Here is a 21,971-nt window from a genome sequence, read left to right as displayed (position 1 = left end):
ATTTTTAACCACTAGTTGATAGATTAGATTGTTTATAAAAACATATTTCCTTTTCCCCTTTTTGAATCTCAGTTCACTTATTGATTGTATTTTTTCTTACTTGGAGACATATCCTCAGTGGCCAAGGGTCCATACAACCCGATTCCTACCGGCTTCCCTTTCGCAATTAATGTAAAGTCTAATTATGATTAGAACGATATCCAGACCGCATTTATGGATATTATTAGTAACTATAAGTTGTGTCGGTGAAGGAAAACATCGTGAGGAAACCTGCACATCTGAGAAGTTCTCTATAGGAATTTCGAAGGTGAGTGAAGTCTACCAATCCGCACTAGGCCAGCGTGGTGGACAAAGGCCTAATCCCTCTCAGTAGTAGAGGAGGCCCGTGCTCAGCAGTGGGCAAGTATAATACAGGGCTGATATTATTATATATAAGTTGTGTCGGGTTCCTTTTCGGCAGATTTCATCTTTCACCACTAGTTGATAGATTAGATTGTTTATTAAAATATATGTCATTTTCCACCCTTGAATCTCAGTTCACTTATTGATTGCATAATATTTATTATTTTTTCCTTACTTGGAGATATCCATCGGCTTCCCTTTGTATACTTATGTAGGAACGACTTGCAGACCGCATTATTAACTATGTCCAAGTAAGAAGAAATAGAATCAAGCAATGAACTAACATTCAAACAGTAAAAACTGATATTAGTAGTACCTACTACCTATATGTTGTGTCAGGTTGCTTTTCGGAACATTTCATGATTCGCCACTGTTAATCCTACTGGGGCCTTATTACATTTTATTATAATCATAACACAACTTTGTCAGTGATAGAAATTATGCCGACTTTGATGCAATGGTGTAACCTTACCGCCTGGGGAAAAACTAAAACAGCCCCCCAGACACCTAGCGAGAGCAAAAAAAACGGATTTCAAGAGTTGTATAAATATCAAAAGCAAAATTTGTATATTTTGACACCCTTTAAAAGTATAGATAAACAACACCCAAGCTTCTGCAGCCCCAACTACACTACGCCACTGCATCGGCGACAGTCTCGCCTCCCATAATACGGGACCGAAATAATTTTATAGAAACGCGTATACAAGGTGGTGGTAGTATATTTGTATCCACCCATATAGCGACCATCGTACACAAGGTAAAACCTGCCTATGTCCCACAGTGTTTTCAAAAAGGCTGGCATTAATATCAGATAAACTTCCATCAATCAACATCCTATCTGAACCCTCCTGGACATATACTATACTAGCGACCCGCCCCGGCTTCGCACGGGTGCAATGTTAACTATTTATTTAATGGATGTTATTATTATACATATAAACCTTCCTCTCGTATCACTCTATCTATTAAAACCGCATCAAAATCCGTTGCGTAATTTTAAAGATTTCAGCACACATAGGGACAGAGAAAGCGACTTTGTTTTATACTATGTAGTGATGCCCGTACAAAGTACAGCCTTTCAGCCCCCACCCCGGTCTAGTCGTGAGCTCATTACGTCCAACAGGCGTGTAGTAATCGTCACAAGCGCGGTGTTGGGTTCCTACACCGCGTACACAAGATTATTGTAACACAATACACTCGACTCGTAACTCAGTGGATAACTTGTTAGATGGCATATGTTACGCTTGAGTGACTTTTGACTCCCGAACGAGGTGTCGTTTGGCGCGAATGTCTCTTAAGAAGGCTTAGGTTAGCAAGAAAACTAGCAGAAATAAGTTGCAGTTTCAGAAGTATCTGAAATTTTTATCGTTTACACGTTAATTGTGGCTAGCTTTAGCAAATTTTGAAGCTTGCAGGATTTGCTGCAAGTGGCACGTATAGAAATATTGCCGTCAGAGTAAACGCATCTGAAGTTGTTGCGCAATATATTGCTATCGTAACATTGGACGGAAATAATCTAGATGTATCGCGAGTGTACGCACCCCTTGAGCCCAAATCAAGGTATTTGCCTACACGTGTTATGATTTAATTAGTGAAGTGTGCTTAGCTATTCCAAGTACAATCATCAAGTCAATTAGGTTTCGAAGCGGCCTCTTTTTGGCCGAAAGACTACAGTACCCAAACAATTATGATCAGAAGTAGTAGTCGAGACACTATTCTGCCATCGTTAATGCCGATAGAAGACTAAAATATGTATAGAAAGGACATATCGTAGCGATAAATCTGTCGCTTGGATACGTCATTCTTGGTTCCTGGTGGCTTCTCTTTATTTAGAATATATATTATGTAGAATCTAATTACCATTAAATGATTTGCAGATCGCATTTATTTTTATACATATTAGTATCTACATGTTGTGTCGGTTTTCCTTTCGGAAAATTTCCCGTTTTACCACTGATTCCCATACATATTTCGATGGCTCCGAAGTAAACTATCGTATGTGAAAATTATCTATTTTCACTTTTTAGCGTGTCTTTATCCAGGCACTGATTACTACCAAACACATTAAAAAACGTTTTTAAATAAAGATTTTTTTAACGGGGCTTTGATAGTAATTATTTTTTCAAATACGATAGTTTACTTAGCACCTATCGATTCGTTGTTTTCTATAAGCGTTGTCGCATAGTAAGGCGTGTTGGCTAGGGCTCCGGTTTGTTTAAAGAAAATACAGTACAATATCATTATTATAGGACAGGTTACTAGTGTTATTTTGTTTTACACCCAACATGGCGCCGATAAACTCATCCCGTCACGAACACTAAATGAAAACATTCCTATTCTCACAGAACAGTGTAGAACAAAACAAATACGTTCGCTGTGTGCTCAGTACTCACCTATAGAATACATTATTGATCTGTTTCCTTATATAAGCGCGTAGAACTAAGAATTTCCCGTATATCCTGTGCAGTGTTGTCTTTAGGAAGTCTCGTTCCCGAGGGTCTTCCGAGTCGAACAATTCCAGAAGCTGGAACAAACGTACAGTGTAAATTTCTATAGACAATGGTGCGAGGAATATTTGATATTTTCGCCTTAACGTATTTACCATCGGAATGTTAGCCGGCTATTATGTAATAAATAATAAGGTTATATTCCCGTAACACGCGTAATGTCATGTAGCTGTTATGTTAGCCGGCTAACATTCCGATGGTAAATGGGTTAAATCGTATTTTTATATTATCTAAATTGGTATGACGTAGGCATAAATGATTTAAACTAGAGCACTGATATGGTAGTACATATAAATCTCAGCTAGTGGAATCAAAAAACAAGCTAGTTTCTGTTGTTCTCGCACAACCAAACAAAAAATATTTCAAACAATTGCGTTTCATTAAACATAAACGAACTAAATACCGTAATTTTTATCTTCCATCCGTGTACAGCTCACGTAAAAGAAATATTTCTATTCATTCTTGCATAATTAAATACGTTTTAAATAATTGAGCGGCCATTTCGTGACTAAAGAAAACAAAATGGCGGTCATTTGTCATAGAAAACAATATGGCCGCCTGCCGCACCTCAATAATTCACTATCGTCTCGTATCGTTAATTACATGATTGAATTGAGTGAAATTGTAAATGCTATAACATTATTGCGCGGTTCGTGAGTTTATTTTGGCTACGAGTAATTTGCCAGACTAATTGCAACTACCGAAATTTGCTAGTAGAGTGACGTAAGTCGTAACATTGCTTTGGTGATGGGAAGAAAATGGTAAATATAAGTAAACAGAAATCAGTCTTAAAGCTAGTTCATATTTGATCACAACCCTAAATATCTGAATTTAACGTTCCTACTTACGATAAATAGGAATTATGAATATTGAGTACATAAGTACTTACTTATAAGTTTTAATAGTGCTTCACGCCGGCCTTAGAAAAGCTAACAAATACTTTTAATTATTAAAATGTCACCTAACAACAATAATTACTAGTCTAATGTATCATCATGAAAAGCATATCCAATTTAAAATTGTTATAGTTCTTTTTCCATAGGTATCTGAATTATAATACATTTTGTTATTGAAAGAGTGTTACATGATTTTTATTTTAGATGAAGATAGACGCGGGGCAAATTCTGTCAGCCATCAATAGCCATCAACGTCTTTATTGATTTAGCTGTTAGGGCTAATGCACACGATGATTTTAACGTGTTATCATAGCGTGTCAAATGCAACTATCCGCCGTTTTAAATAAGCGACCCTAATCGTTTTTCGATCTATCTCAAAAATCGACCAATCAGAATAATGATTTTGTCACGATTACAAATGAGTTATTTTAATTGTTTTATTCTCGGAATCGGATTGAAGATTGAGTGTAGGATAATTTATTGAAAACGGCTGTAAAACGCACAGTAAACGCTATGCAGTCGGGAATTGTGCACATTTACATGTCAATGTATCAAGAATACGCAATGAACTCGTTGTCATAGGATGTTAAGCCTTGTTCGGACTACGCTAGCGTCTATACTATCTACTCGATATTTGTGTTTTTTTATTGCTTTAAATGACGAGACGAGCTTGCTATAAACATAGAAACACCATCGAACAACTTGAATTACGAAGTATTGTTTGGTATTCCACTGCGCTCACCATCCTCACATGAGGTGTTAAATCTTATTATGTCCAGTAGTTACACTGGCTACAATGTTCTTCGAACTGGAAAACAACAATGATTGCACATTGCTGCTTAGCGACAGAAATAGACATGGCGGTGGTACCTACCCAGGCGGACTCTCACATATGAGACCAGCCACCAGAGACCTCATGTGTTCAAATTTCAAACACGTTAAAATACTAGTAGGCCGAACTAGGCATAGAGATGAAAATATTCTGTAAAGTGGCACTCGCACTCCTCACTGTTTACATACAATGGTTGCTATAGGCAGCGGCTGAGCACTGTCTATTATTATATCTGTGGCGTCGCCGACGCCGACGCTCTGACGTCACCGACGATTTGCGCGTTATTTACTATAGTGTATAGTGCAAGCGCTTGTTTAACGACACATAGTATGTATGTGGTGTACACACGAGGATACCAAGGTCGTGTAACATTTTATTTGTATGTGAAGGACGAAGGAATATCGGAGCGGTAGTGGTTTGTTTTTTTTTTATTTATTTTTAATGTAATAAAACAGCAAGCTGTTATTTTAGGATGGTATGTGACATAGTCTTACTTACCTTAGTCGAGTTAAAATGTTATATTTATTTCAGTTCTGAATTTTGTAGAATTTCTTAATACGATATATAGTCAAAGAGATTTTTTGTTTGTTTGAACACGCTAATCTCAGGAACTACTAAACTGTTTTTTTTTTCACTAATAGGAAACTACATTAGTCCTAAAGACTACTTTATCCTGGGAAAATATTTATCACGGGGAAAAACATTCACGCGACCGCAGTCGCAGGCAAAAGCTAGTCTTATATAAAATAAATAAATTTTCACTAAAGGGCTCCATTCGCAGGCAACATAAATATCTTCCCTTCGACAGAAGATTTTTACATACACGTACGTAGTTGTACACCGCAACTGCCCTTGACCGCGGACGCGTGTATAATTGAACGAGCATGTACCGAGCGGTGAGCCGATGCCGTTATTTATTTACGTTACTATTTTAGGGTCATTTTTAGATGTTCATCTCACCCCTAACGCTAATTATGAAATGATAAAATCGTCTTTACTACTTGTGGGTTGGTTGGGAAGAGATTTTTGTGAGAACGATGCGAGTTCGACATTCCGACGCTGTACTTGTTGCATACATTTTACTCGAAAAAGTAATATGGTGGTAAACAATGTCAACTATCACGTGAACTAAAAATCTACATGGTTATTACGTGGGTAATTAAGTTTATGTAAATCAATGTTGCGAAATATGGTTTTAACGCACGGAATTGTGCTTCCATCTAAACTCAGCCTGACTTTGTCGCTTAAATAAAAAAATAAAAAGCATATTATAACCTGACCAGTAAAATAAAAAAACAGCTTTAAGAGCGCCAATTTTGCTTTCTCGTTTAACTCTAAAATTAGGTCCATATTTTACTACAACATAATGAGGTTTTTTTATATTCCTGGTAAGGTCATAACTTATATAAATAAGTCTACTCCATATATTATGAACTCTGTTACTCACTTGCAAAACAAACTTCTGGTCGATATATTTCTTGGCGATGTTCGGCTGGAAATCCGGCGACTCGAGCAACCTGAGGAACAGTTCGTAGACCAGTTGCAGGTGCGGCCAGGCCGCCTCCAGCGTCGGCTCGTCCTCTTCAGGGTCGAACTCCGCGCCGTTCGGGTTTGACGACGGCGGCAGTGTTCGGAACAGGTTAATCGCGAACTGGGGACAAAATATTGAAATAAAAATCCGTTAAATAGTTTCATTGCAATGTCGAAAATTCGGGTATAAATAAATCATTATGGGGATGAAATAATTCTGCTTTATCTATACTATTAAATTAAAGCTAAAATTTTGTTTGAACGATCTAATTTCAGGAACTATTGTTTCGAATTAAAAAAAAACGTTTTAGTGTTGGGTAACCCATTTGTCGAGGAAGTCTAAAGGATATAGGCATCACGCTATGACTAATATCGGAACATCAATGAAAAATGTTGCAAAAACGGGAAAGTCTTATTTCTTTTGAAAGCTTCTGTTGTGTGCGGTGCGTAAACGGTTAAAGTTATGCATTAATCATGTATGACAGAATTGTTACTCATAAAGACATAAAATTGTAGTTCAAAACTAACTCCTGATTAAACTCAAAAGTACCTTAATAAGTAGGCGGGCGCTCGAGGCTTTCGGGGGACCATAAAGGGTCTGGACTAAATCGGGCGCGATGAAGTAATAATAGAATAAATAAGAATGAGACACATATTATAATATACTACTACATGCTATTTGGACAGATATAGTATATCCCACCACCAGCAAAAAATTTCTAGTCAATTATACATCTTACCATATTAACAGCCTCCGGGTATATCGGCTCCGTGATGACGCCGCGCTGCGAGGTGACGTACTCGACCATCTCGAGCAGCGCAGCGCGCTTTACCTCCTTCCACTTGAGGTCCGACAGCGGCTCGTCCGCGAAGTCGAACAGCAAGCAGCATTGTCGTAACTTCTGCACGAATAGCTGCTCGCGCTCCGCCGCCGGCGCATCTGAAAAGAAGAGGTATGGTTACAAATGCTTTCGAATTAGTGTGAAGATTCATACACTCAGTGTCGATAACACAAATTCTCCCAAAATTAAAGGGTTGTATAAAAAATTTAAGGACACTAAGATATGCCACATAATGAGTCCGCGATATCTCGCAAACATAAAGTTTTCTAATGTAAACCATAGTGGCTGCCATAACTGCGCTGCCGAATATTTCCATAGTTATATGAAGCGAATCTCTATAGTATTGTGTTACGCGCCGCTATCGACATCGGGCGTTTCCGGAAGTATTCGGCTGCGCGGGCAGGCTGGCAGAAGAGAAGATATGTCACGCGGCGACTATTCGATTATTAATCTCTCTGGCTGGACGTTGTCAAAAGAATGTCTAAAATTGTATTCTGTAATTATTTTGCTAATATAATGTTTACTGTAAAAGAGCGTTTTACATTCAGAAGTGGGATTATACAAATGATAATTTGAAGTTACATTGAATTCGAATGTGAAGAGAACTATCGGAATAAATCTGTGATGAATCATTGAATGCCAAAATTAAAATTACCAGATTCTCAGATTTTTAGTTACCATGGCAACGTCTACGTCTGTTGAAGTAAATATGTTGGGAATGCATATGGAATTGATGTCTGCACATTAGTACGATTAACGACATTCATAACAAAAACTTCGTTATGCCTGCTGCTTGGCTCACTGGAGAGGGTGTTTTCTTAGAAACTAAATCATTGGAGACAGGAATGACTGGAGTCATGTGAAGTCAAATTAGTGGCGCAACACTTCAGGCTGACAATGCGAACGTGCGTAACTGTTTATTTTATTTAATCTGATCTGTCTGAGGCCGTGAGCCTTCTGATCATATTTTGTCTGTAATCATGAGCATTCTGATCATATTCTGTCTGTAGCCATAAGCATTCTGATCATATTCTGTCTGTGACCATGAACATATTCTGTCATTCATTGTCTGTGATCATATTGTCTGTAGTCATGAGTATTCTGATCATATTCTGTGTGCAGCCATGAGCATTCTGATTTGTGTTGCTGGGTCCTATTTGTTTAAAATATAGGTACCCAATTCAGTTCTGCTTTCTCAAATTTATGTTTGTGAATACCTTTGGTATTCACTTTGCAGGATGGCCGATGTTACGCGCCGCTATCGACATCGGGCGTTTCCGGAAGTATTCGGCTGCGCGGGCAGGCTGGCAGAAGAGAAGATATGTCACGCGGCGACTATTCGATTATTAATCTCTCTGGCTGGACGTTGTCAAAAGAATGTCTAAAATTGTATTCTGTAATTATTTTGCTAATATAATGTTTACTGTAAAAAGAGCGTTTTACAATTGTTTTATTCACATCCAACTGCCAAGCGACGTTCGATAGTATTATGATTTAATAACAAACGTAAAAGCCTTCTTAATCGGATCAACGGCTGTAGATATTCGAGTGATTTTGGGACATACAGTTGCATATAAACTCTACAGCACTTCCAATGCTATGGCGCTAAACTTTTACCCTATAAAGTCACACGAAGATCTCATTTAATTCCTGCCAGACTTATTAGTATAGGACAGACCTCCTTATTGGCAAAAACCCCGCTGCCTCATTTCATCTCTCTTGGCAGAGGAATAACGTATTTTTATGCACCTAAAAATCCGAATTGCAACTTTTATAACAAGCATTATGCTATCCACAACGAATATGGAATTAAAAAAAAACCTTTTAAATATGTATATCGACGGTTAAGGCTAATTTAATTGACTTAAGCGCCATTTTTTGCGATACTAACTTTCATACTATAACAAAATAACTGGTTCACTATAGCGCAGGATCGTTATTCATGGAAGGATCTTTAGGAGGTCTATGCCTAACATAAGGACATTATAGGATGATACGAACTTTCATACATATTTAAAATCAGCACAGATTTCTATTTTTTTTTAACCTTAATAATATTTTTATATAAAAAAATTATCGCATAAGTCAATTAGCTTTTCAACCGTCTATATGCAAAGCGTATCGATTCCAGTCGAACGCGACGCGAACCGTCGACTCGCGTAGCACATGGAAAGCAATATAATTGTGCTTTCAGCGGCTGAAACAAAAGACTACCGAGTAGTGAGCATCGTCACACAAGCGATCGAGTGTGGGCGGTTATGTTTCGTATTGATCTATGTGTAAGTAAATAGCTTTTGCATGCGGCTCCGTCTGTGTGAAAAAGGATATATCTTGCGAAACAACTGTTTTATTATCTAACTTATAAACTTGTTTTAGCGTTACGTAGTGGTTAAGAACTGCTTAAATAGCTGTTAAATCATCACCGATTCCTAGTTTAAACCTTATTGATCGAGTAAATTTGTGATTTAACTAAGTACAGATTTGTTCATGAACTTCTATGCAACTAAACAAAACACAATCGTTCAAAAAGAGCTGTCAAAGGTCTCTGACTGTAAACTGAAATAGATCAAACAAGTTACATAAAATAACCATTCAAACAAATATCGTATCTACGTATATCCTAGGCGGTCTACGGCTATAGCCTAGTTTAGCACGATAAATCTCCCAGTCAGACACCCAGACACGCCGGTCTGGGAAAGCGTGCCACGGAAAAAACAAACCTATTTACAGCAAAAATGTTTACGTTGTTACTGTACGAAACTGTCTCGTGTATTAAGCCAACTACGAAATCGGTCGTTCCGGACAACATAATAAAATGGTATGATAACTATTTGTATGTGAAAATGCGTAGGAAGTGCGTCATACGAAATGCGTGTACGAAGTGAGTACTTGTAAATTATCATGAGAAAAGTTCAACAACTATAATGTTATTGAGAATCTTAGGGTGCCTTTTCACGAATAAAAGGCAATATAAACATTAGTATTGTACAAAAAATACGTTATATAATACCATTGCTTAGTACTTTCTCGCTTCGTTCCATTTGGTGGACAAGCACCCTTACACTTTCACGACTCGAGTTTGCACGCTCAAGTAAAATTACGTTCTTACTATTGTCGCGTAGAAGCTCGAGTATGTTGAATTTATTACAATAGCAGTTTCCAGGATGTTCAAGTAAAATAAGGACGTGCATTTTCACTTGACGAACAAAGCAAATTAAATTGCATCAAGATTTTTTTATTTTAATATATTTCGGAAACAACAATATAATTTTACTTATAGATTAAAGGATATTTATAATACATTATATAATATTCAGCAGTTTTCATAGATTGCAATATCATGAAACGAAAGAGACGGCTCTATGTAAGTACCTACGCATCGACACCTAGAAAACATTATCTAATATTATTAAATAAAGATATATTTTTTTTATGTACTGGGATGGAGAAAGGTGTAAATGTGTCAGTATAATTAGAATCAATAGTTATTTTTTGGATATTGACGAGCAAACAGCTCCCAATCGACACTAAAATCATGTAAGAGTCAAGCTTATTCGTAACTTTGTAAGTTTTAATTTCGGGAGTAATCTCTGAGACTACTGATACGATTTTGGATATCTCTTCAAAATACAATAATTCTGAGTGCTTTAAATCTCACATTCTAGAAATTCGGGAGCAGTCGCAAGCAAAACCTAGTATTACAGAAAATTTATATCACGATTCTCTACAATCAATAATTTCAAAATGAAAGCTGATATATTCATAACCAGACGTTTACGAGCTTCTCTCGGAATTATGACGGCCGTAACGATTAAAGAACTGGACTTTAATATTATGGATGGGATATTAGATCAATTGCTTTGAACGTTAGCGTTATATTTGATTACTCTATTGACACGGTACGGGTGCAACGTGTTCGAGATAAAAAAAAATAATTATTTTTTTTATTGCTTTGAATGACGAGACGAGTTAGCCGTTCGCCTGATGGTAAGCAATAGGACCGCCCATAAACAGTAGAAACAGCTTCAGCAACACCTTGAATTACAGAGTATTTTTTGGTATTCCACTGCACTCGCCATCCTGAGGTATGAGATGTTAAATCTTATTATGTCCAGTAGTTTCACTGGCTACAATCTCAAATCGGAATACAGCAGTGACTACACACTGCTGCATGGCGACAGAAATATACACTGAACAGATACTGAGCAATGCGACAATGGTCAACAATTATTATTCATTATAAGTTATCATTGTACGTCAGTTCAGATAAAGACAGTGATGCGGGTTTCAGATCAAAATCTTATCTGTCTTACATCCGTTTTCAATAAACGAACCCAATCTCAATCTTCAATCCGATTTCGAGAATGAAACAATCAAAATAACTCATTTGTAAGTATGTCAAATAAAAACTTTGTTCTTATTGGTCCACATTTGAGATAGATCGGAAAAGCGATTGGAAAAATTGCGGATAGTATAGCATGCTTGCGTAGCTAAGATATTTTTTCATGCTTGCGTGCAGATCACAAAGTATGTGCAGTTCTTTTCTATGTGCATTTTTTTAGCCGTGCAACCTAATTTAAACTAATCTAGCTTAGTTCTTTGTTTGCAACCGGCGTTGAGCTTGTGTCTAATGATTTGCTGTATTGAAATAACCATACCTCAGAAAATGCTTCACGAATATCGTTTCTCTCACAGAGGTAAATTAGCTTTTCACAAGACCTTTTAATTATATTAGCAAAACCTTCATACCTTCACCTTAGAAATGTTTGGGAGAAAACAAAATAGATTTACATAGTTATTTACACAAACACTGAGCGAAACAAGGGTCTTCTGTTATTGTATTGACCGGCGCAAGCGTTCAGTTAGCTTTAATAGCTTCGAACTAACAATGGAAAAGTTGGCAAGAGAAATTGGCTCTCCAACCAGAATAAAATTTGAATTTATTTATGAAAGTAACTAGTTTAAGAGCACCTCTGCGCTAGCGGTAACTAATAACGCAAAACACGGCCTGCACTGACGACAGCATAATTGAACAAGGACACCCTAATATAACATTTCATAAAGATGAATTTTGTATGTTTTCTTTCGTTGAAAACGCAAATATCTTAATTTAACTTTGAAAACCTTTTACTAATAGAAATATACATTATCTCCCAGTGCTCCTGCAAGGAGAATTAGTACAACTTATTGACGAATTAGTATGGCTCTCGGGCAGCTGAAAAACAACAAGGCTCCGGGTGATGACGGAATAACAGCAGAGCTTCTAAAAGCGGGCGGACAGCCAATATTAGAGGCTCTCCAAAAACTATTCAATTCCGTCATTCACGAGGGTACCACGCCCCAGGCATGGCACAGGAGCGTGGTGGTGCTCTTCTTTAAAAAGGGCGATAAAACCCTTTTAAAGAATTACAGACCCATCTCGCTCCTGAGTCACGTCTACAAGCTGTTCTCGAGAGTCATCACGAATCGTCTTGCTAACAGTCTCGATGACTTCCAGCCTCACGAACAAGCCGGATTCCGAAAAGGCTATAGTACCATAGACCATATACACACGCTGCGGCAGGTTATACAGAAGTCCGAGGAGTATAACCGGCCCCTCTGTCTAGCGTTTGTGGACTATGAGAAAGCCTTCGATTCGATCGAGACCTGGGCAGTGCTTCAGTCTCTCCAGAGGTGCCAAATTGACTATCGGTATATTGAAGTGTTGAAGTGCCTATACGAAAACGCCACCATGTCAGTCCGCCTCCAGGATCAGCACTCGAAACCTATCCAGCTACAGCGTGGCGTGAGACAGGGAGATATAATATCTCCGAAACTGTTCACCGCTGCACTGGAAGACGTCTTCAAGCTTCTGGACTGGAGAGGACTCGGCATCAACATCAACGGCGAGTATTTGACTCACCTTCGATTTGCCGACGATATCGTAGTCATGGCTGAGACCCTAGAAGACCTTAGCGCAATGCTCGATGACCTCAATAGCGTTTCCCAACAAGTGGGTCTCAGAATGAACATGGATAAGACAAAAGTCATGTCTAACCACCATGTCAGACCCACCCCTGTCAAGATAGGAGACGCTACACTTGAAGTTGTCGACGAGTACGTCTACCTGGGACAAACAGTCCAATTAGGTAGGTCCAACTTCGAGAAAGAGGTCACTCGTCGAATCCAACTCGGCTGGGCAGCGTTCGGGAGGCTCCGACACATCTTCTCGTCCCGAATACCGCAGTGTCTCAAGACGAAAGTCTTTGACCAGTGTGTGTTGCCAGTGATGACATATGGAAGTGAGACGTGGTCGCTCACTATGGGCCTTGTCAGAAGGTTGAAAGTCACTCAGAGGGCAATGGAGAGGGCTATGCTCGGAGTTTCCTTGCGGGATCGAATCACAAACGAGGTGATCCGCAGGAAAACCAAAGTAACCGAAATAGCCCTTAGAGTTGCGAAACTCAAGTGGCAGTGGGCAGGGCACATAGCTCGTAGAACTGATGGCCGTTGGGGCAGAAAAGTTCTGGAGTGGCGACCACGAACCGGGAGACGCAGCGTAGGCAGGCCCCCCACGAGATGGACCGACGATCTGGTCAGGATCGCCGGAGTCCGATGGATGAGGGCGGCCCAGAACCGGTCCCTGTGGCGCTCAATGGGGGAGGCCTATGTCCAGCAGTGGACGACTCAAGGGCTGAAATGATGATGATGATGATGATTGACGAAGTAAATTGTTACTAAAAACCTTAACATCTGGAACTGCTGGTGGTCCGATTTTGAATATATTTTCACTATTAAGAAGCTGCATTATCTCCAAATGAGGTTACTTTTATGTCGAATTCCAAGTTGAAACTATTTTATGTTTCAATAAGTTTCAAATTTTTTTCTTAATGATTATATTCACATTCTTACATAAACGTAATAGCAGTCGGTCATAAAATCTAAGCCAGATCCTTTCCGTAACATGGTTGAAAAGTGTTGCGTCGAGCCCACCTCGGAGCGGGATAATGGCAGGTGGAAAGGCGCTGTAGACAGCTTCATCGACAGCGTAATCGCACCAGCTTAGCCGGGGCGGCAACACAGTCCGGCACAGAACCGACATCGTCACGAAAAGTACAATACTGCGAAACTAGCACTGGTAAATGTCGTATAACTGACGAAAATGGGCAAATTGACATGAAATATGAATACATAAAGTAATGTATGTAATGCGGTGATAGCCTAGTTGGTTGTGAAACGAACTGCCAAGATGAAAGTCCGCAGGTTCAAATCCCAGGGGCACACACCTCTGACTTTTCTAAAAAAAAATCATGTGTGTATTCTTTGTGAATTTAACATTCGCTTTAACGGTGAAGGAAAACATCGTGAAGAAACCTGCGCATCTGAGAAGTTCTCTGTAGGAATTTCGAAGTTGTGTGAAGTCTACCAATCCACACTAAGCCAGCGTGGTGGACTAAGGCCTAATCCCTCTCAGTAGTAGAGGAGGCCCGTGGTCAGCAGTGGGCAAGTATATAATACAGGGCTGATATTATTATTACATAAAGTAATATTCGACACATTAAGTTTTATCTTAATTTTTTATTGCACGCTTATGCTCTATTTAGTAATGCTCGTTATACAGTATTCCAGACGATATGAAGTTGTAGGATTGTTATATTTTGTAACTGTGAAATCCTTATTCCTTTTCATTAAGTTTCTGCAGCCAGGTTTTCTTTCATATATCAAGGGTGAAGGGGACCACTTTTCGTCAGGTGACACATCTAATTGTTCGCCAATATCCACCCACTTATCAACAGTAATAACTAAAGTAAACATTTCGACAGATTAAATAAATTTTTCTACACATTAAAAATTTTCTATTCATAAAAAAACTACTCAATTCCCAAAAGTCTCCGAAATTCACAACCATCGAAACCTTAGCAAAGATCAACAAACAAACCTCGTATCGCTTTCGTCGTCAGTAATAAAATTTTCATCAAACGAATAATATAGAGAATCGCACGACATTTCTGATATACGTTGAGTATTTCCCTCGGGCATCGCGAACCTAATGTGCAGTATGAAACTGAATGTCAAACAAATGTCGAATTGGACAAACTTTGTGTATCGAAATTACCTCGAAACTTGTTATGATTGATTTAGGTCGATTGCAGGTTATGTTGTATTAGGTATGATATTACACATCTTATAATATTATTTTTTCATTAGTTCAAGTGTGTTGAGGTACTTTACAAATTATAAAATAAAGCTGATTGCAGCATAACTATCTAAATTGTCAAATGTCAGTAGATGCATTAAGTCCCTCGCAATTTAAATAATTAGCATTGTTGGCAGTTCCGCCGCGTGAAAAAAAAATCCGAGATAAAAATCCCGCTTTATAATATGTTCTGGGGATAAAATGGAGCCTATATTTTAATGTCGCAGTTTAGCAATAAATCGGTGAAAAGTACATTCAATTTCATGCAGTAGTTTTTTAGTGATGCGTGTACAAACATACACACAGAAAAAAATATCTAAAAACTTGTTTTGGCTTCTGTTGCATGTTATTGGAATAAAGACGCCCTATATTAGTTTTTCTTCAATATCTATAATGTACAGACATCGGCCGATTACAATTTTATTACATGTAAAGATTACGTAGCAGTAGCTTAAGGTCTATTATATAGAAAACGTATATAGTCTTCTTGGTCTCGCGGCAGTATTCACGAACTATTTGTTGGGACCAGAAGGCATAGGGTTTGAAACCCTGAATGGGCGACCAAAGTTGGGTGTTGAGGGATCGAGTCTGTTGTGTTTTTAGATACAATAACACAAGATGTTGTAAGTTTATGGAAGGTCAGGAGTGTTTGTATGATTCGCATGTCGTACTAACATAATGTAATATATTCCTGTGGTTCTAGATCTTATTGGAGTTTTATCCATATCGATTTTATTTTTATTGCTTTGAATGACGAGACGAGCTTGCCGAACAGAACGAATTAGGCGAACATGATTGAATGGCAAAATGTATAGTTTGGTATACCACTGCGCTCGCCATCCTGAGACATGTGATGTTAAGTCTTATTATGTCCAGTAGTTATACTGGCTACCATGTTCTTCAAACCGAAACACAACAGTGACTACTCACTGCTGCTTGGCGGCAGAAATAGACATTACAATGGTACCTATCTAGGCGGAGTCTCACATATGAGAGACCTACCAGTAGTCATTCAAAACACCGCAGATGAATGTTCTCTTGTATTTAACTTTATGTAACTATCATTAACCTAATTTATCTACTTCCTACTGCATTCGCTCTTTATCTGTTTGACGGTTTCGATTTAAGTTCTCATCATAATGGAAATGAATGGTGGTATTGTCTGTCATTTCCTTGTTTTCTCTTATTATTGTTGATAAACATGAAACACGGGATTGTTTATGTACTCCTAGTAAGCTTTGAAAATTGCGCAAGTCAAATTATGAATTCAACTAGTTACAAGTTTAATTTGACTGCATACAAATTGAGATTAAACAGACTCCGAAAGTCACATAGCATTACAAAATGAACTGTTTTTGAGTATAATTAATGGTATTTATATACTAATGCATACACCCAAAACAACACTTTTAATTAACTAAGTAATGAGGTTTCAATTTCGTTGTCTTGGCTAAGTTAACTCGATATCAGTTATTAGATTTTGTAAAGGGATCGTGTATGGGCATATCTATTATTTAATTCTGTATTTATGTAGGATAAACTATGAGAATAATTTACTACAAACCCCTCGCTCGTAATGGTTGTAGGAGTAAAATAGTGATAGTAATCCGAGTCCAGTGGGCGAATTTAGATATACCTAAAACATAATAAATATTAATGTTTCTAATTCTCTGTTGATTCTACTCGTATAAATGTATTCCATATTCAGGAGCGCACAAAATATATATGTGTTTAAACAAGTATCTGCAATTTTTTCAATATATTTATATTATATTTGCTGTAGTTGACATTGATCTGATTGAAATATTTGTTTGAGAAGGAATTCTTTGTTTACATTTTATTCTTTAGTTCCTTGAACCTATATTTCAGTACTACCTTACAAATTACTCTTCTGCGTCTTACACGCAGTCTGTCAGTACTGCGTCTTACGTACACAATAAACTTAACTACCGAACGGATTTCAATGAAATTTGCTGTAGAGGTAGTTCGAAACCCTGGGAAGGACATTGGCTACTGTTTATCCCGCGGCAATGTATAGCGGGATAAATACCGAAAAAGAAATTTGTCACGCGGGCGAAACCATGAGCAAATGATATTTGGTATAAATTGTGATCATTTTTAAACTATAAAGCGTACTCTGAACTATGTTTACATGTCGTTCATTGTAAGAGGCTGTTAGAAGTAATTCGACGCGAAAAGCGTATTGAGCATATTTCATGCTAGTAATTCATACGTCGAAGTCTTACAAGGTTTGCTGGCATCTCTTCACGCCTGCTGATAATTTTTCTTCTTTTTCGTTTTATCCTCTGGATACGAGGAGATCGGTACTTTAACTGAAACTCCTTGGTAAGGGTAAGAGAAAAGAAAGAGTATTTACCGGTATGAGCAAAATTTAAGAATCTTGTATGTTATGACTGCTCTATAATGATGTTTGATGCTCTCGACGTCAGATGCGGATCACTTCCAAATGTTTTAATAACACTTATCGATAACCTGCATATGTAATCTTTAAAAGTCGAACAGCGTTTGCTTACAGAATGCGAGACGTCGGCGAAATTAACAACATGTCTTACAACTTATGTCTACATAGTATTACATGTAGACATACGTCCGTGTTTATGTATATGACATACATTGTCAGATTGTTAAATAATAGTTCTCCTGGCAGGCAAATATAAATCATTAACAATGTAACGCAATGCCGGCATTAAGTGCCGCACGAACCGGCAATAACTCTATTTAATTTATTCCATTAAAGCTAAACGTCGAACGATAATAATAGTGGAAAACACTGCAGAAGTCACAAGGACGTCGCATTCCGTTTCCCATGGCATAAATACGGCGGGGGCCGGCCACTGGCCGCCGATGGGTCGATATATTTCTGCGGCAGTTTCGCCATTTTACCCACGTTTGTGGCCAGTAGTGTGTGTGTAAGCCATTCAGTTTCAGCGATTCGACCGCATTGTTTCATTGTAATCGTGCGTGCCTCTCCAAGGCTGCCGGCCACGGCGAGGCGTGGGCGACACACGCATGGCTCCCTACCCCGTGTCGTTATTGTCGACGTCATACCAGATAAAGGCTCAATAGTGCTGCAACATCGGCCGATTAGCTTCAAACGAGTACTCGAGACAAAAATAGAACCGGCGATTACACGTGCCGGTGTAACAACCGCTGATAAATAAAACTGCGAATGAGGTTTGTAAACAGATGCGCCGCCGCGAGCTCTGTGGTTAGCGGTGCGTTACGTGGCGAATGGGTATGGGTCTGCGAGTGTATAGGTACTGTATGGTGAATGAGTTCAATGTAGAATGCACCGGCGAACCTTTTAACAGCGGCAGCTGCACCATCAAACTCTCCTTATCGGCATTGGGGATCTGCGCGGGGCGGTCGGGCGAGACGGCGGCGGCAGCGGCGGGGAGCGGCGGGCTGCGCGCGTCCGGCGGCGACGTCGCCTTCTGCGGCGCACCTTGGCCCTCCATACCGGTGCCGGCGAAGAGCGCGAAACGGAAAGCTCGGGCGACGTCCGAGACGCTCTCCGAGCGCTTGGTGGTCGCTTGATTCGCGACGAGATCGAGGCCCGAGTGAAACGACGGGGACTTCGGTATTCCGAGCGGCGAGACGGCGCGACGCGGTTTGCTCTCAGCGGCGGCGAACATCGCGCGAGAGGGCGCGCGCACGGCCGGCCCGGCGTGGACCATCGCAGGCGGCGGCCGGCAGCGGCATCCGAGCGGGAGCCCGGCGGCGCCGGGACCGGTGCGAGCTGCGGGGGCGGCCGGACTGGCACGCTCCGCGCACACTGTTGCCGCGGCACGTGCGCGCGCACACACCCCGCCCCGCGCCGCCCCGACCCCGCCACCGCCGCGCACCACCCGCCTCGTTCTATACAACCTCCGATAGGGTTAGCACGTCATATCACACAGATTTACATAACGATTACATAGTCGATGCGCTTCCTACGCGTCCGACGGCACTGTTGGATTGAACGGGAGATTAGGTTCGAGCCTCCGCTGAATCTATTGAACCGTAATCTTGGCCAGTATGTTTGTAGTATGACTAGGTTATATTTATGGTTGGTATGGTTATATTTAGGGCGGTATCAACCCTATGTTTAATGGGGGTTTAATGATTCGAGTGAGGTCATGGATCGCGGGAGTCTCTTCATGAGGCACCGTAAACAAATGTAAAATGTAACCCACGATGTACAGTTATACTTCCAAGCTAGTAAACAAAACCAGCTGATTTTGTTATGACTCGAGTCTCGACAGTATTGTTATCAAACATTATGTGGAATTAATTAAAAGGGACACGATTGTCATCATAGTGATAAATGTAATAACCACTCACCTATTTCTTTAAATAAACAATTATATAAACTATGTATGTAAATGAATGATAAACAAATGATAAGGATGGGGGGCGACGTGACGAACTAACCGAACAATTACTGGGGAGGGCATAGGCCTTTCCACGGCGCGTGTTCATTTGTGTTATGTCGCAGTGCAATTATGATGTTGGGTATTTCGTGAATGATTCAAATCGATAACCGAAAAACAACCTATATACCTACACGTGCATTGTAATACTATTAGTTGTGAACTTCGCAGGAAGGTTGATTGGGATCAATGACTCACGAGTATATCATATACTAACACACATAGAAAAATAAATGGTTAAAAATGCGAAAACAGAACTGGCAGAGTGCGTTTAGCCCGAGTTTTTTTTTTTCTATTACACTAAGGCTACACTGTCCCTCAGCATGGTCACTTAATTTCCAAGGGTTGCGAGCGCCTAAGGCGTTCACCCGAAATTCTGGTCTGTATAAGCCTACCCTTATCAGGCTAACAAACTTAGGCCATGTAAAAAAAGTTACACTGCATTTATGACAAGTGCAGTGCAAGCAAAGAAAATATTGATTAGCAGAATACGCTGCACCTTGAAAGAACTCAGCGTCGAGTGTATCCTTTACACCTTTTATCCTAATGCACGCATGCCAATAGAAACCTAGAAAATATCATTAGGTATACAAAAAAATACCAATATCAATGCTAGCAGTACCAATGCTGTTTGAAATTTTCTCTATCCTTTACTTAAAATCTGAAAACATCACAAAACCTCCGAACATCTCACAATACCGCGACAAAACAAAAAACAAAAGAACACACCGAGGGGTTAGGCCCGCTGATCGCTCGCCATACGTCGGGTGGCGGGTTCCGTGCCAGACGGGGGCCCCGACATCGATCGTATAATTTAGTGCAAATAGTCTGCCTCACTTCCTGCCATCGGCTGATAGGGATGCGCATGACTACATAGTTATATTAGCTGTATGTCAAACGCTATGGAATACGTAATAGGCATTAAGTAGCTATTGTTATTCGTATATCAGGAATGAGGAACTAGAAATAGATGTTACAATTTGTACTTTTTGTTTCAATAAACCAATCTCATTTAATAAATGGTGTTTTCCACAATTGGTAGTGTTGCTATTCCTGAAATGATTGCCACAAAAACAAGGCAAATTTTTACCCAGGAAAATTGCAATAGGATTCCTATAAAAGACTTGCACGCATACGGATCAGCACACAAAACCTCGCATACATATCTCCCAATTTTCAATATCCCTCAACTATGAACCTTTAATCTGCCATTTCCGATTAATTTCAGTATGCATAAGTGAACCCCAACAAAGTCCCCTGCGAACGCATGATACGTTCCAAATCACACAAATTAATGCACGGACCCGCTCCGTGGGCGGGTTGGATGACAGAGTGCTTCTGAACTCCACCCTCTTACTCAATGCTCGCTCCAATCAATTCTATCTAGTCGGGTCACTAATGAAATTTACAACTTTCCTGACATTGACTGAAGATATCAATGTGTTTGTATTGATTCGTTGTTTGATTAATTGTTGGGATTCTTGGCGTGATGTTATCAGAATGTGTTTGAGATTTGACCAATAAGCTTGTGAAGTTACAAATAAGTTTTTTACAATATTGTGAAGCTAATTGTCCTGTTTTGAGTGAAACAGTGTTGGATGTAAATGTTTCCATTGTAATTCCAATTGTAATACTTATGAGTTGCCTTGAACCTTTACATTGAACGATTACCGACGTAGGTTCAAGATAGTAATGCAAATACAAAAGTAAAAGTAACCATATGCTGATAGCACTATGTCATGACAACTTTTGAAAATTTTCAACAGCGCATAATATGCCTCTTTCTTTTTATAGCAAAGGCTGTCAACGAGAAGTTGGTCACCTGATATTAAGTGTTCTACACAGGGCACAAACATCCTTAATATCATAAAATCAATAATACGTTGTCTTAAATGAAAGAACTAGGCCTAAGCAAATCGACGGCGTTAGGGCTTCAGAAAATCAAGCACCTAAACCTATTGACCATTACAGACTATTTTATCCCATGAAACTTGAATAATAAAGGTGAATTTTATAAAAATCATCGCAAAACTGAATACAAACCAAATGACTAACAGTCCAACATTTGTAGCAATTCACAACGTATTAGCCAGAAGTCACAGTTCACAATCGATAAGAAGAAGGAAATGACAAAGGGGCGAAGATGATGGATGATCGAAAGTCGACGGCCGCGTGCTGGCATATCCTTTTTGTAACATTAATATCGACTTGAAAGGATTCCAAAGGAATAGTGGATAAATGACATTTGCAATATTTTGCTACCATTGTTATACTGCGAACAGTTTACTTTTTACAGAAAGTTGGTTAGTATAACCTGGTGGAACAAATATTGATAATGCCAGAGAATTTGATG

The 21,971-nt window shown here is 39.3% G+C and overlaps 1 protein-coding gene across 2 annotated transcripts in view; it reads right to left on the bottom strand.

Annotated features, from left to right (window-relative positions):
* LOC115449938 (serine/threonine-protein phosphatase 2A 56 kDa regulatory subunit gamma isoform) overlaps positions 1-21,971 on the bottom strand; it is a 68,666-nt gene that overhangs the window by 13,526 nt on the left and 33,169 nt on the right. The window contains exons 1-4 of one of the 2 annotated variants that reach the window (XM_037438100.1): positions 18,508-18,908; positions 6,908-7,107; positions 6,085-6,288; positions 2,796-2,926 (exon numbers count right to left, since the gene is read on the bottom strand). In XM_037438100.1, the coding sequence (XP_037293997.1) occupies positions 2,796-2,926; positions 6,085-6,288; positions 6,908-7,107; positions 18,508-18,883 (911 nt within the window). In that variant the 5' untranslated portion in view covers positions 18,884-18,908. Of the gene's footprint in view, positions 1-2,795; positions 2,927-6,084; positions 6,289-6,907; positions 7,108-18,507; positions 18,909-21,971 lie in introns of those variants that run through there. The other variant, XM_037438101.1, reaches the window with a different exon arrangement.

The sequence above is a fragment of the Manduca sexta genome, chromosome 13 (assembly GCF_014839805.1).
Source record: "Manduca sexta isolate Smith_Timp_Sample1 chromosome 13, JHU_Msex_v1.0, whole genome shotgun sequence".
Lineage (NCBI taxonomy): Eukaryota > Metazoa > Arthropoda > Insecta > Lepidoptera > Sphingidae > Manduca > Manduca sexta.
The sequence above is the reverse complement of the archived record's forward strand: the minus strand, read 5'-3'. Positions and strand labels throughout refer to the sequence as shown.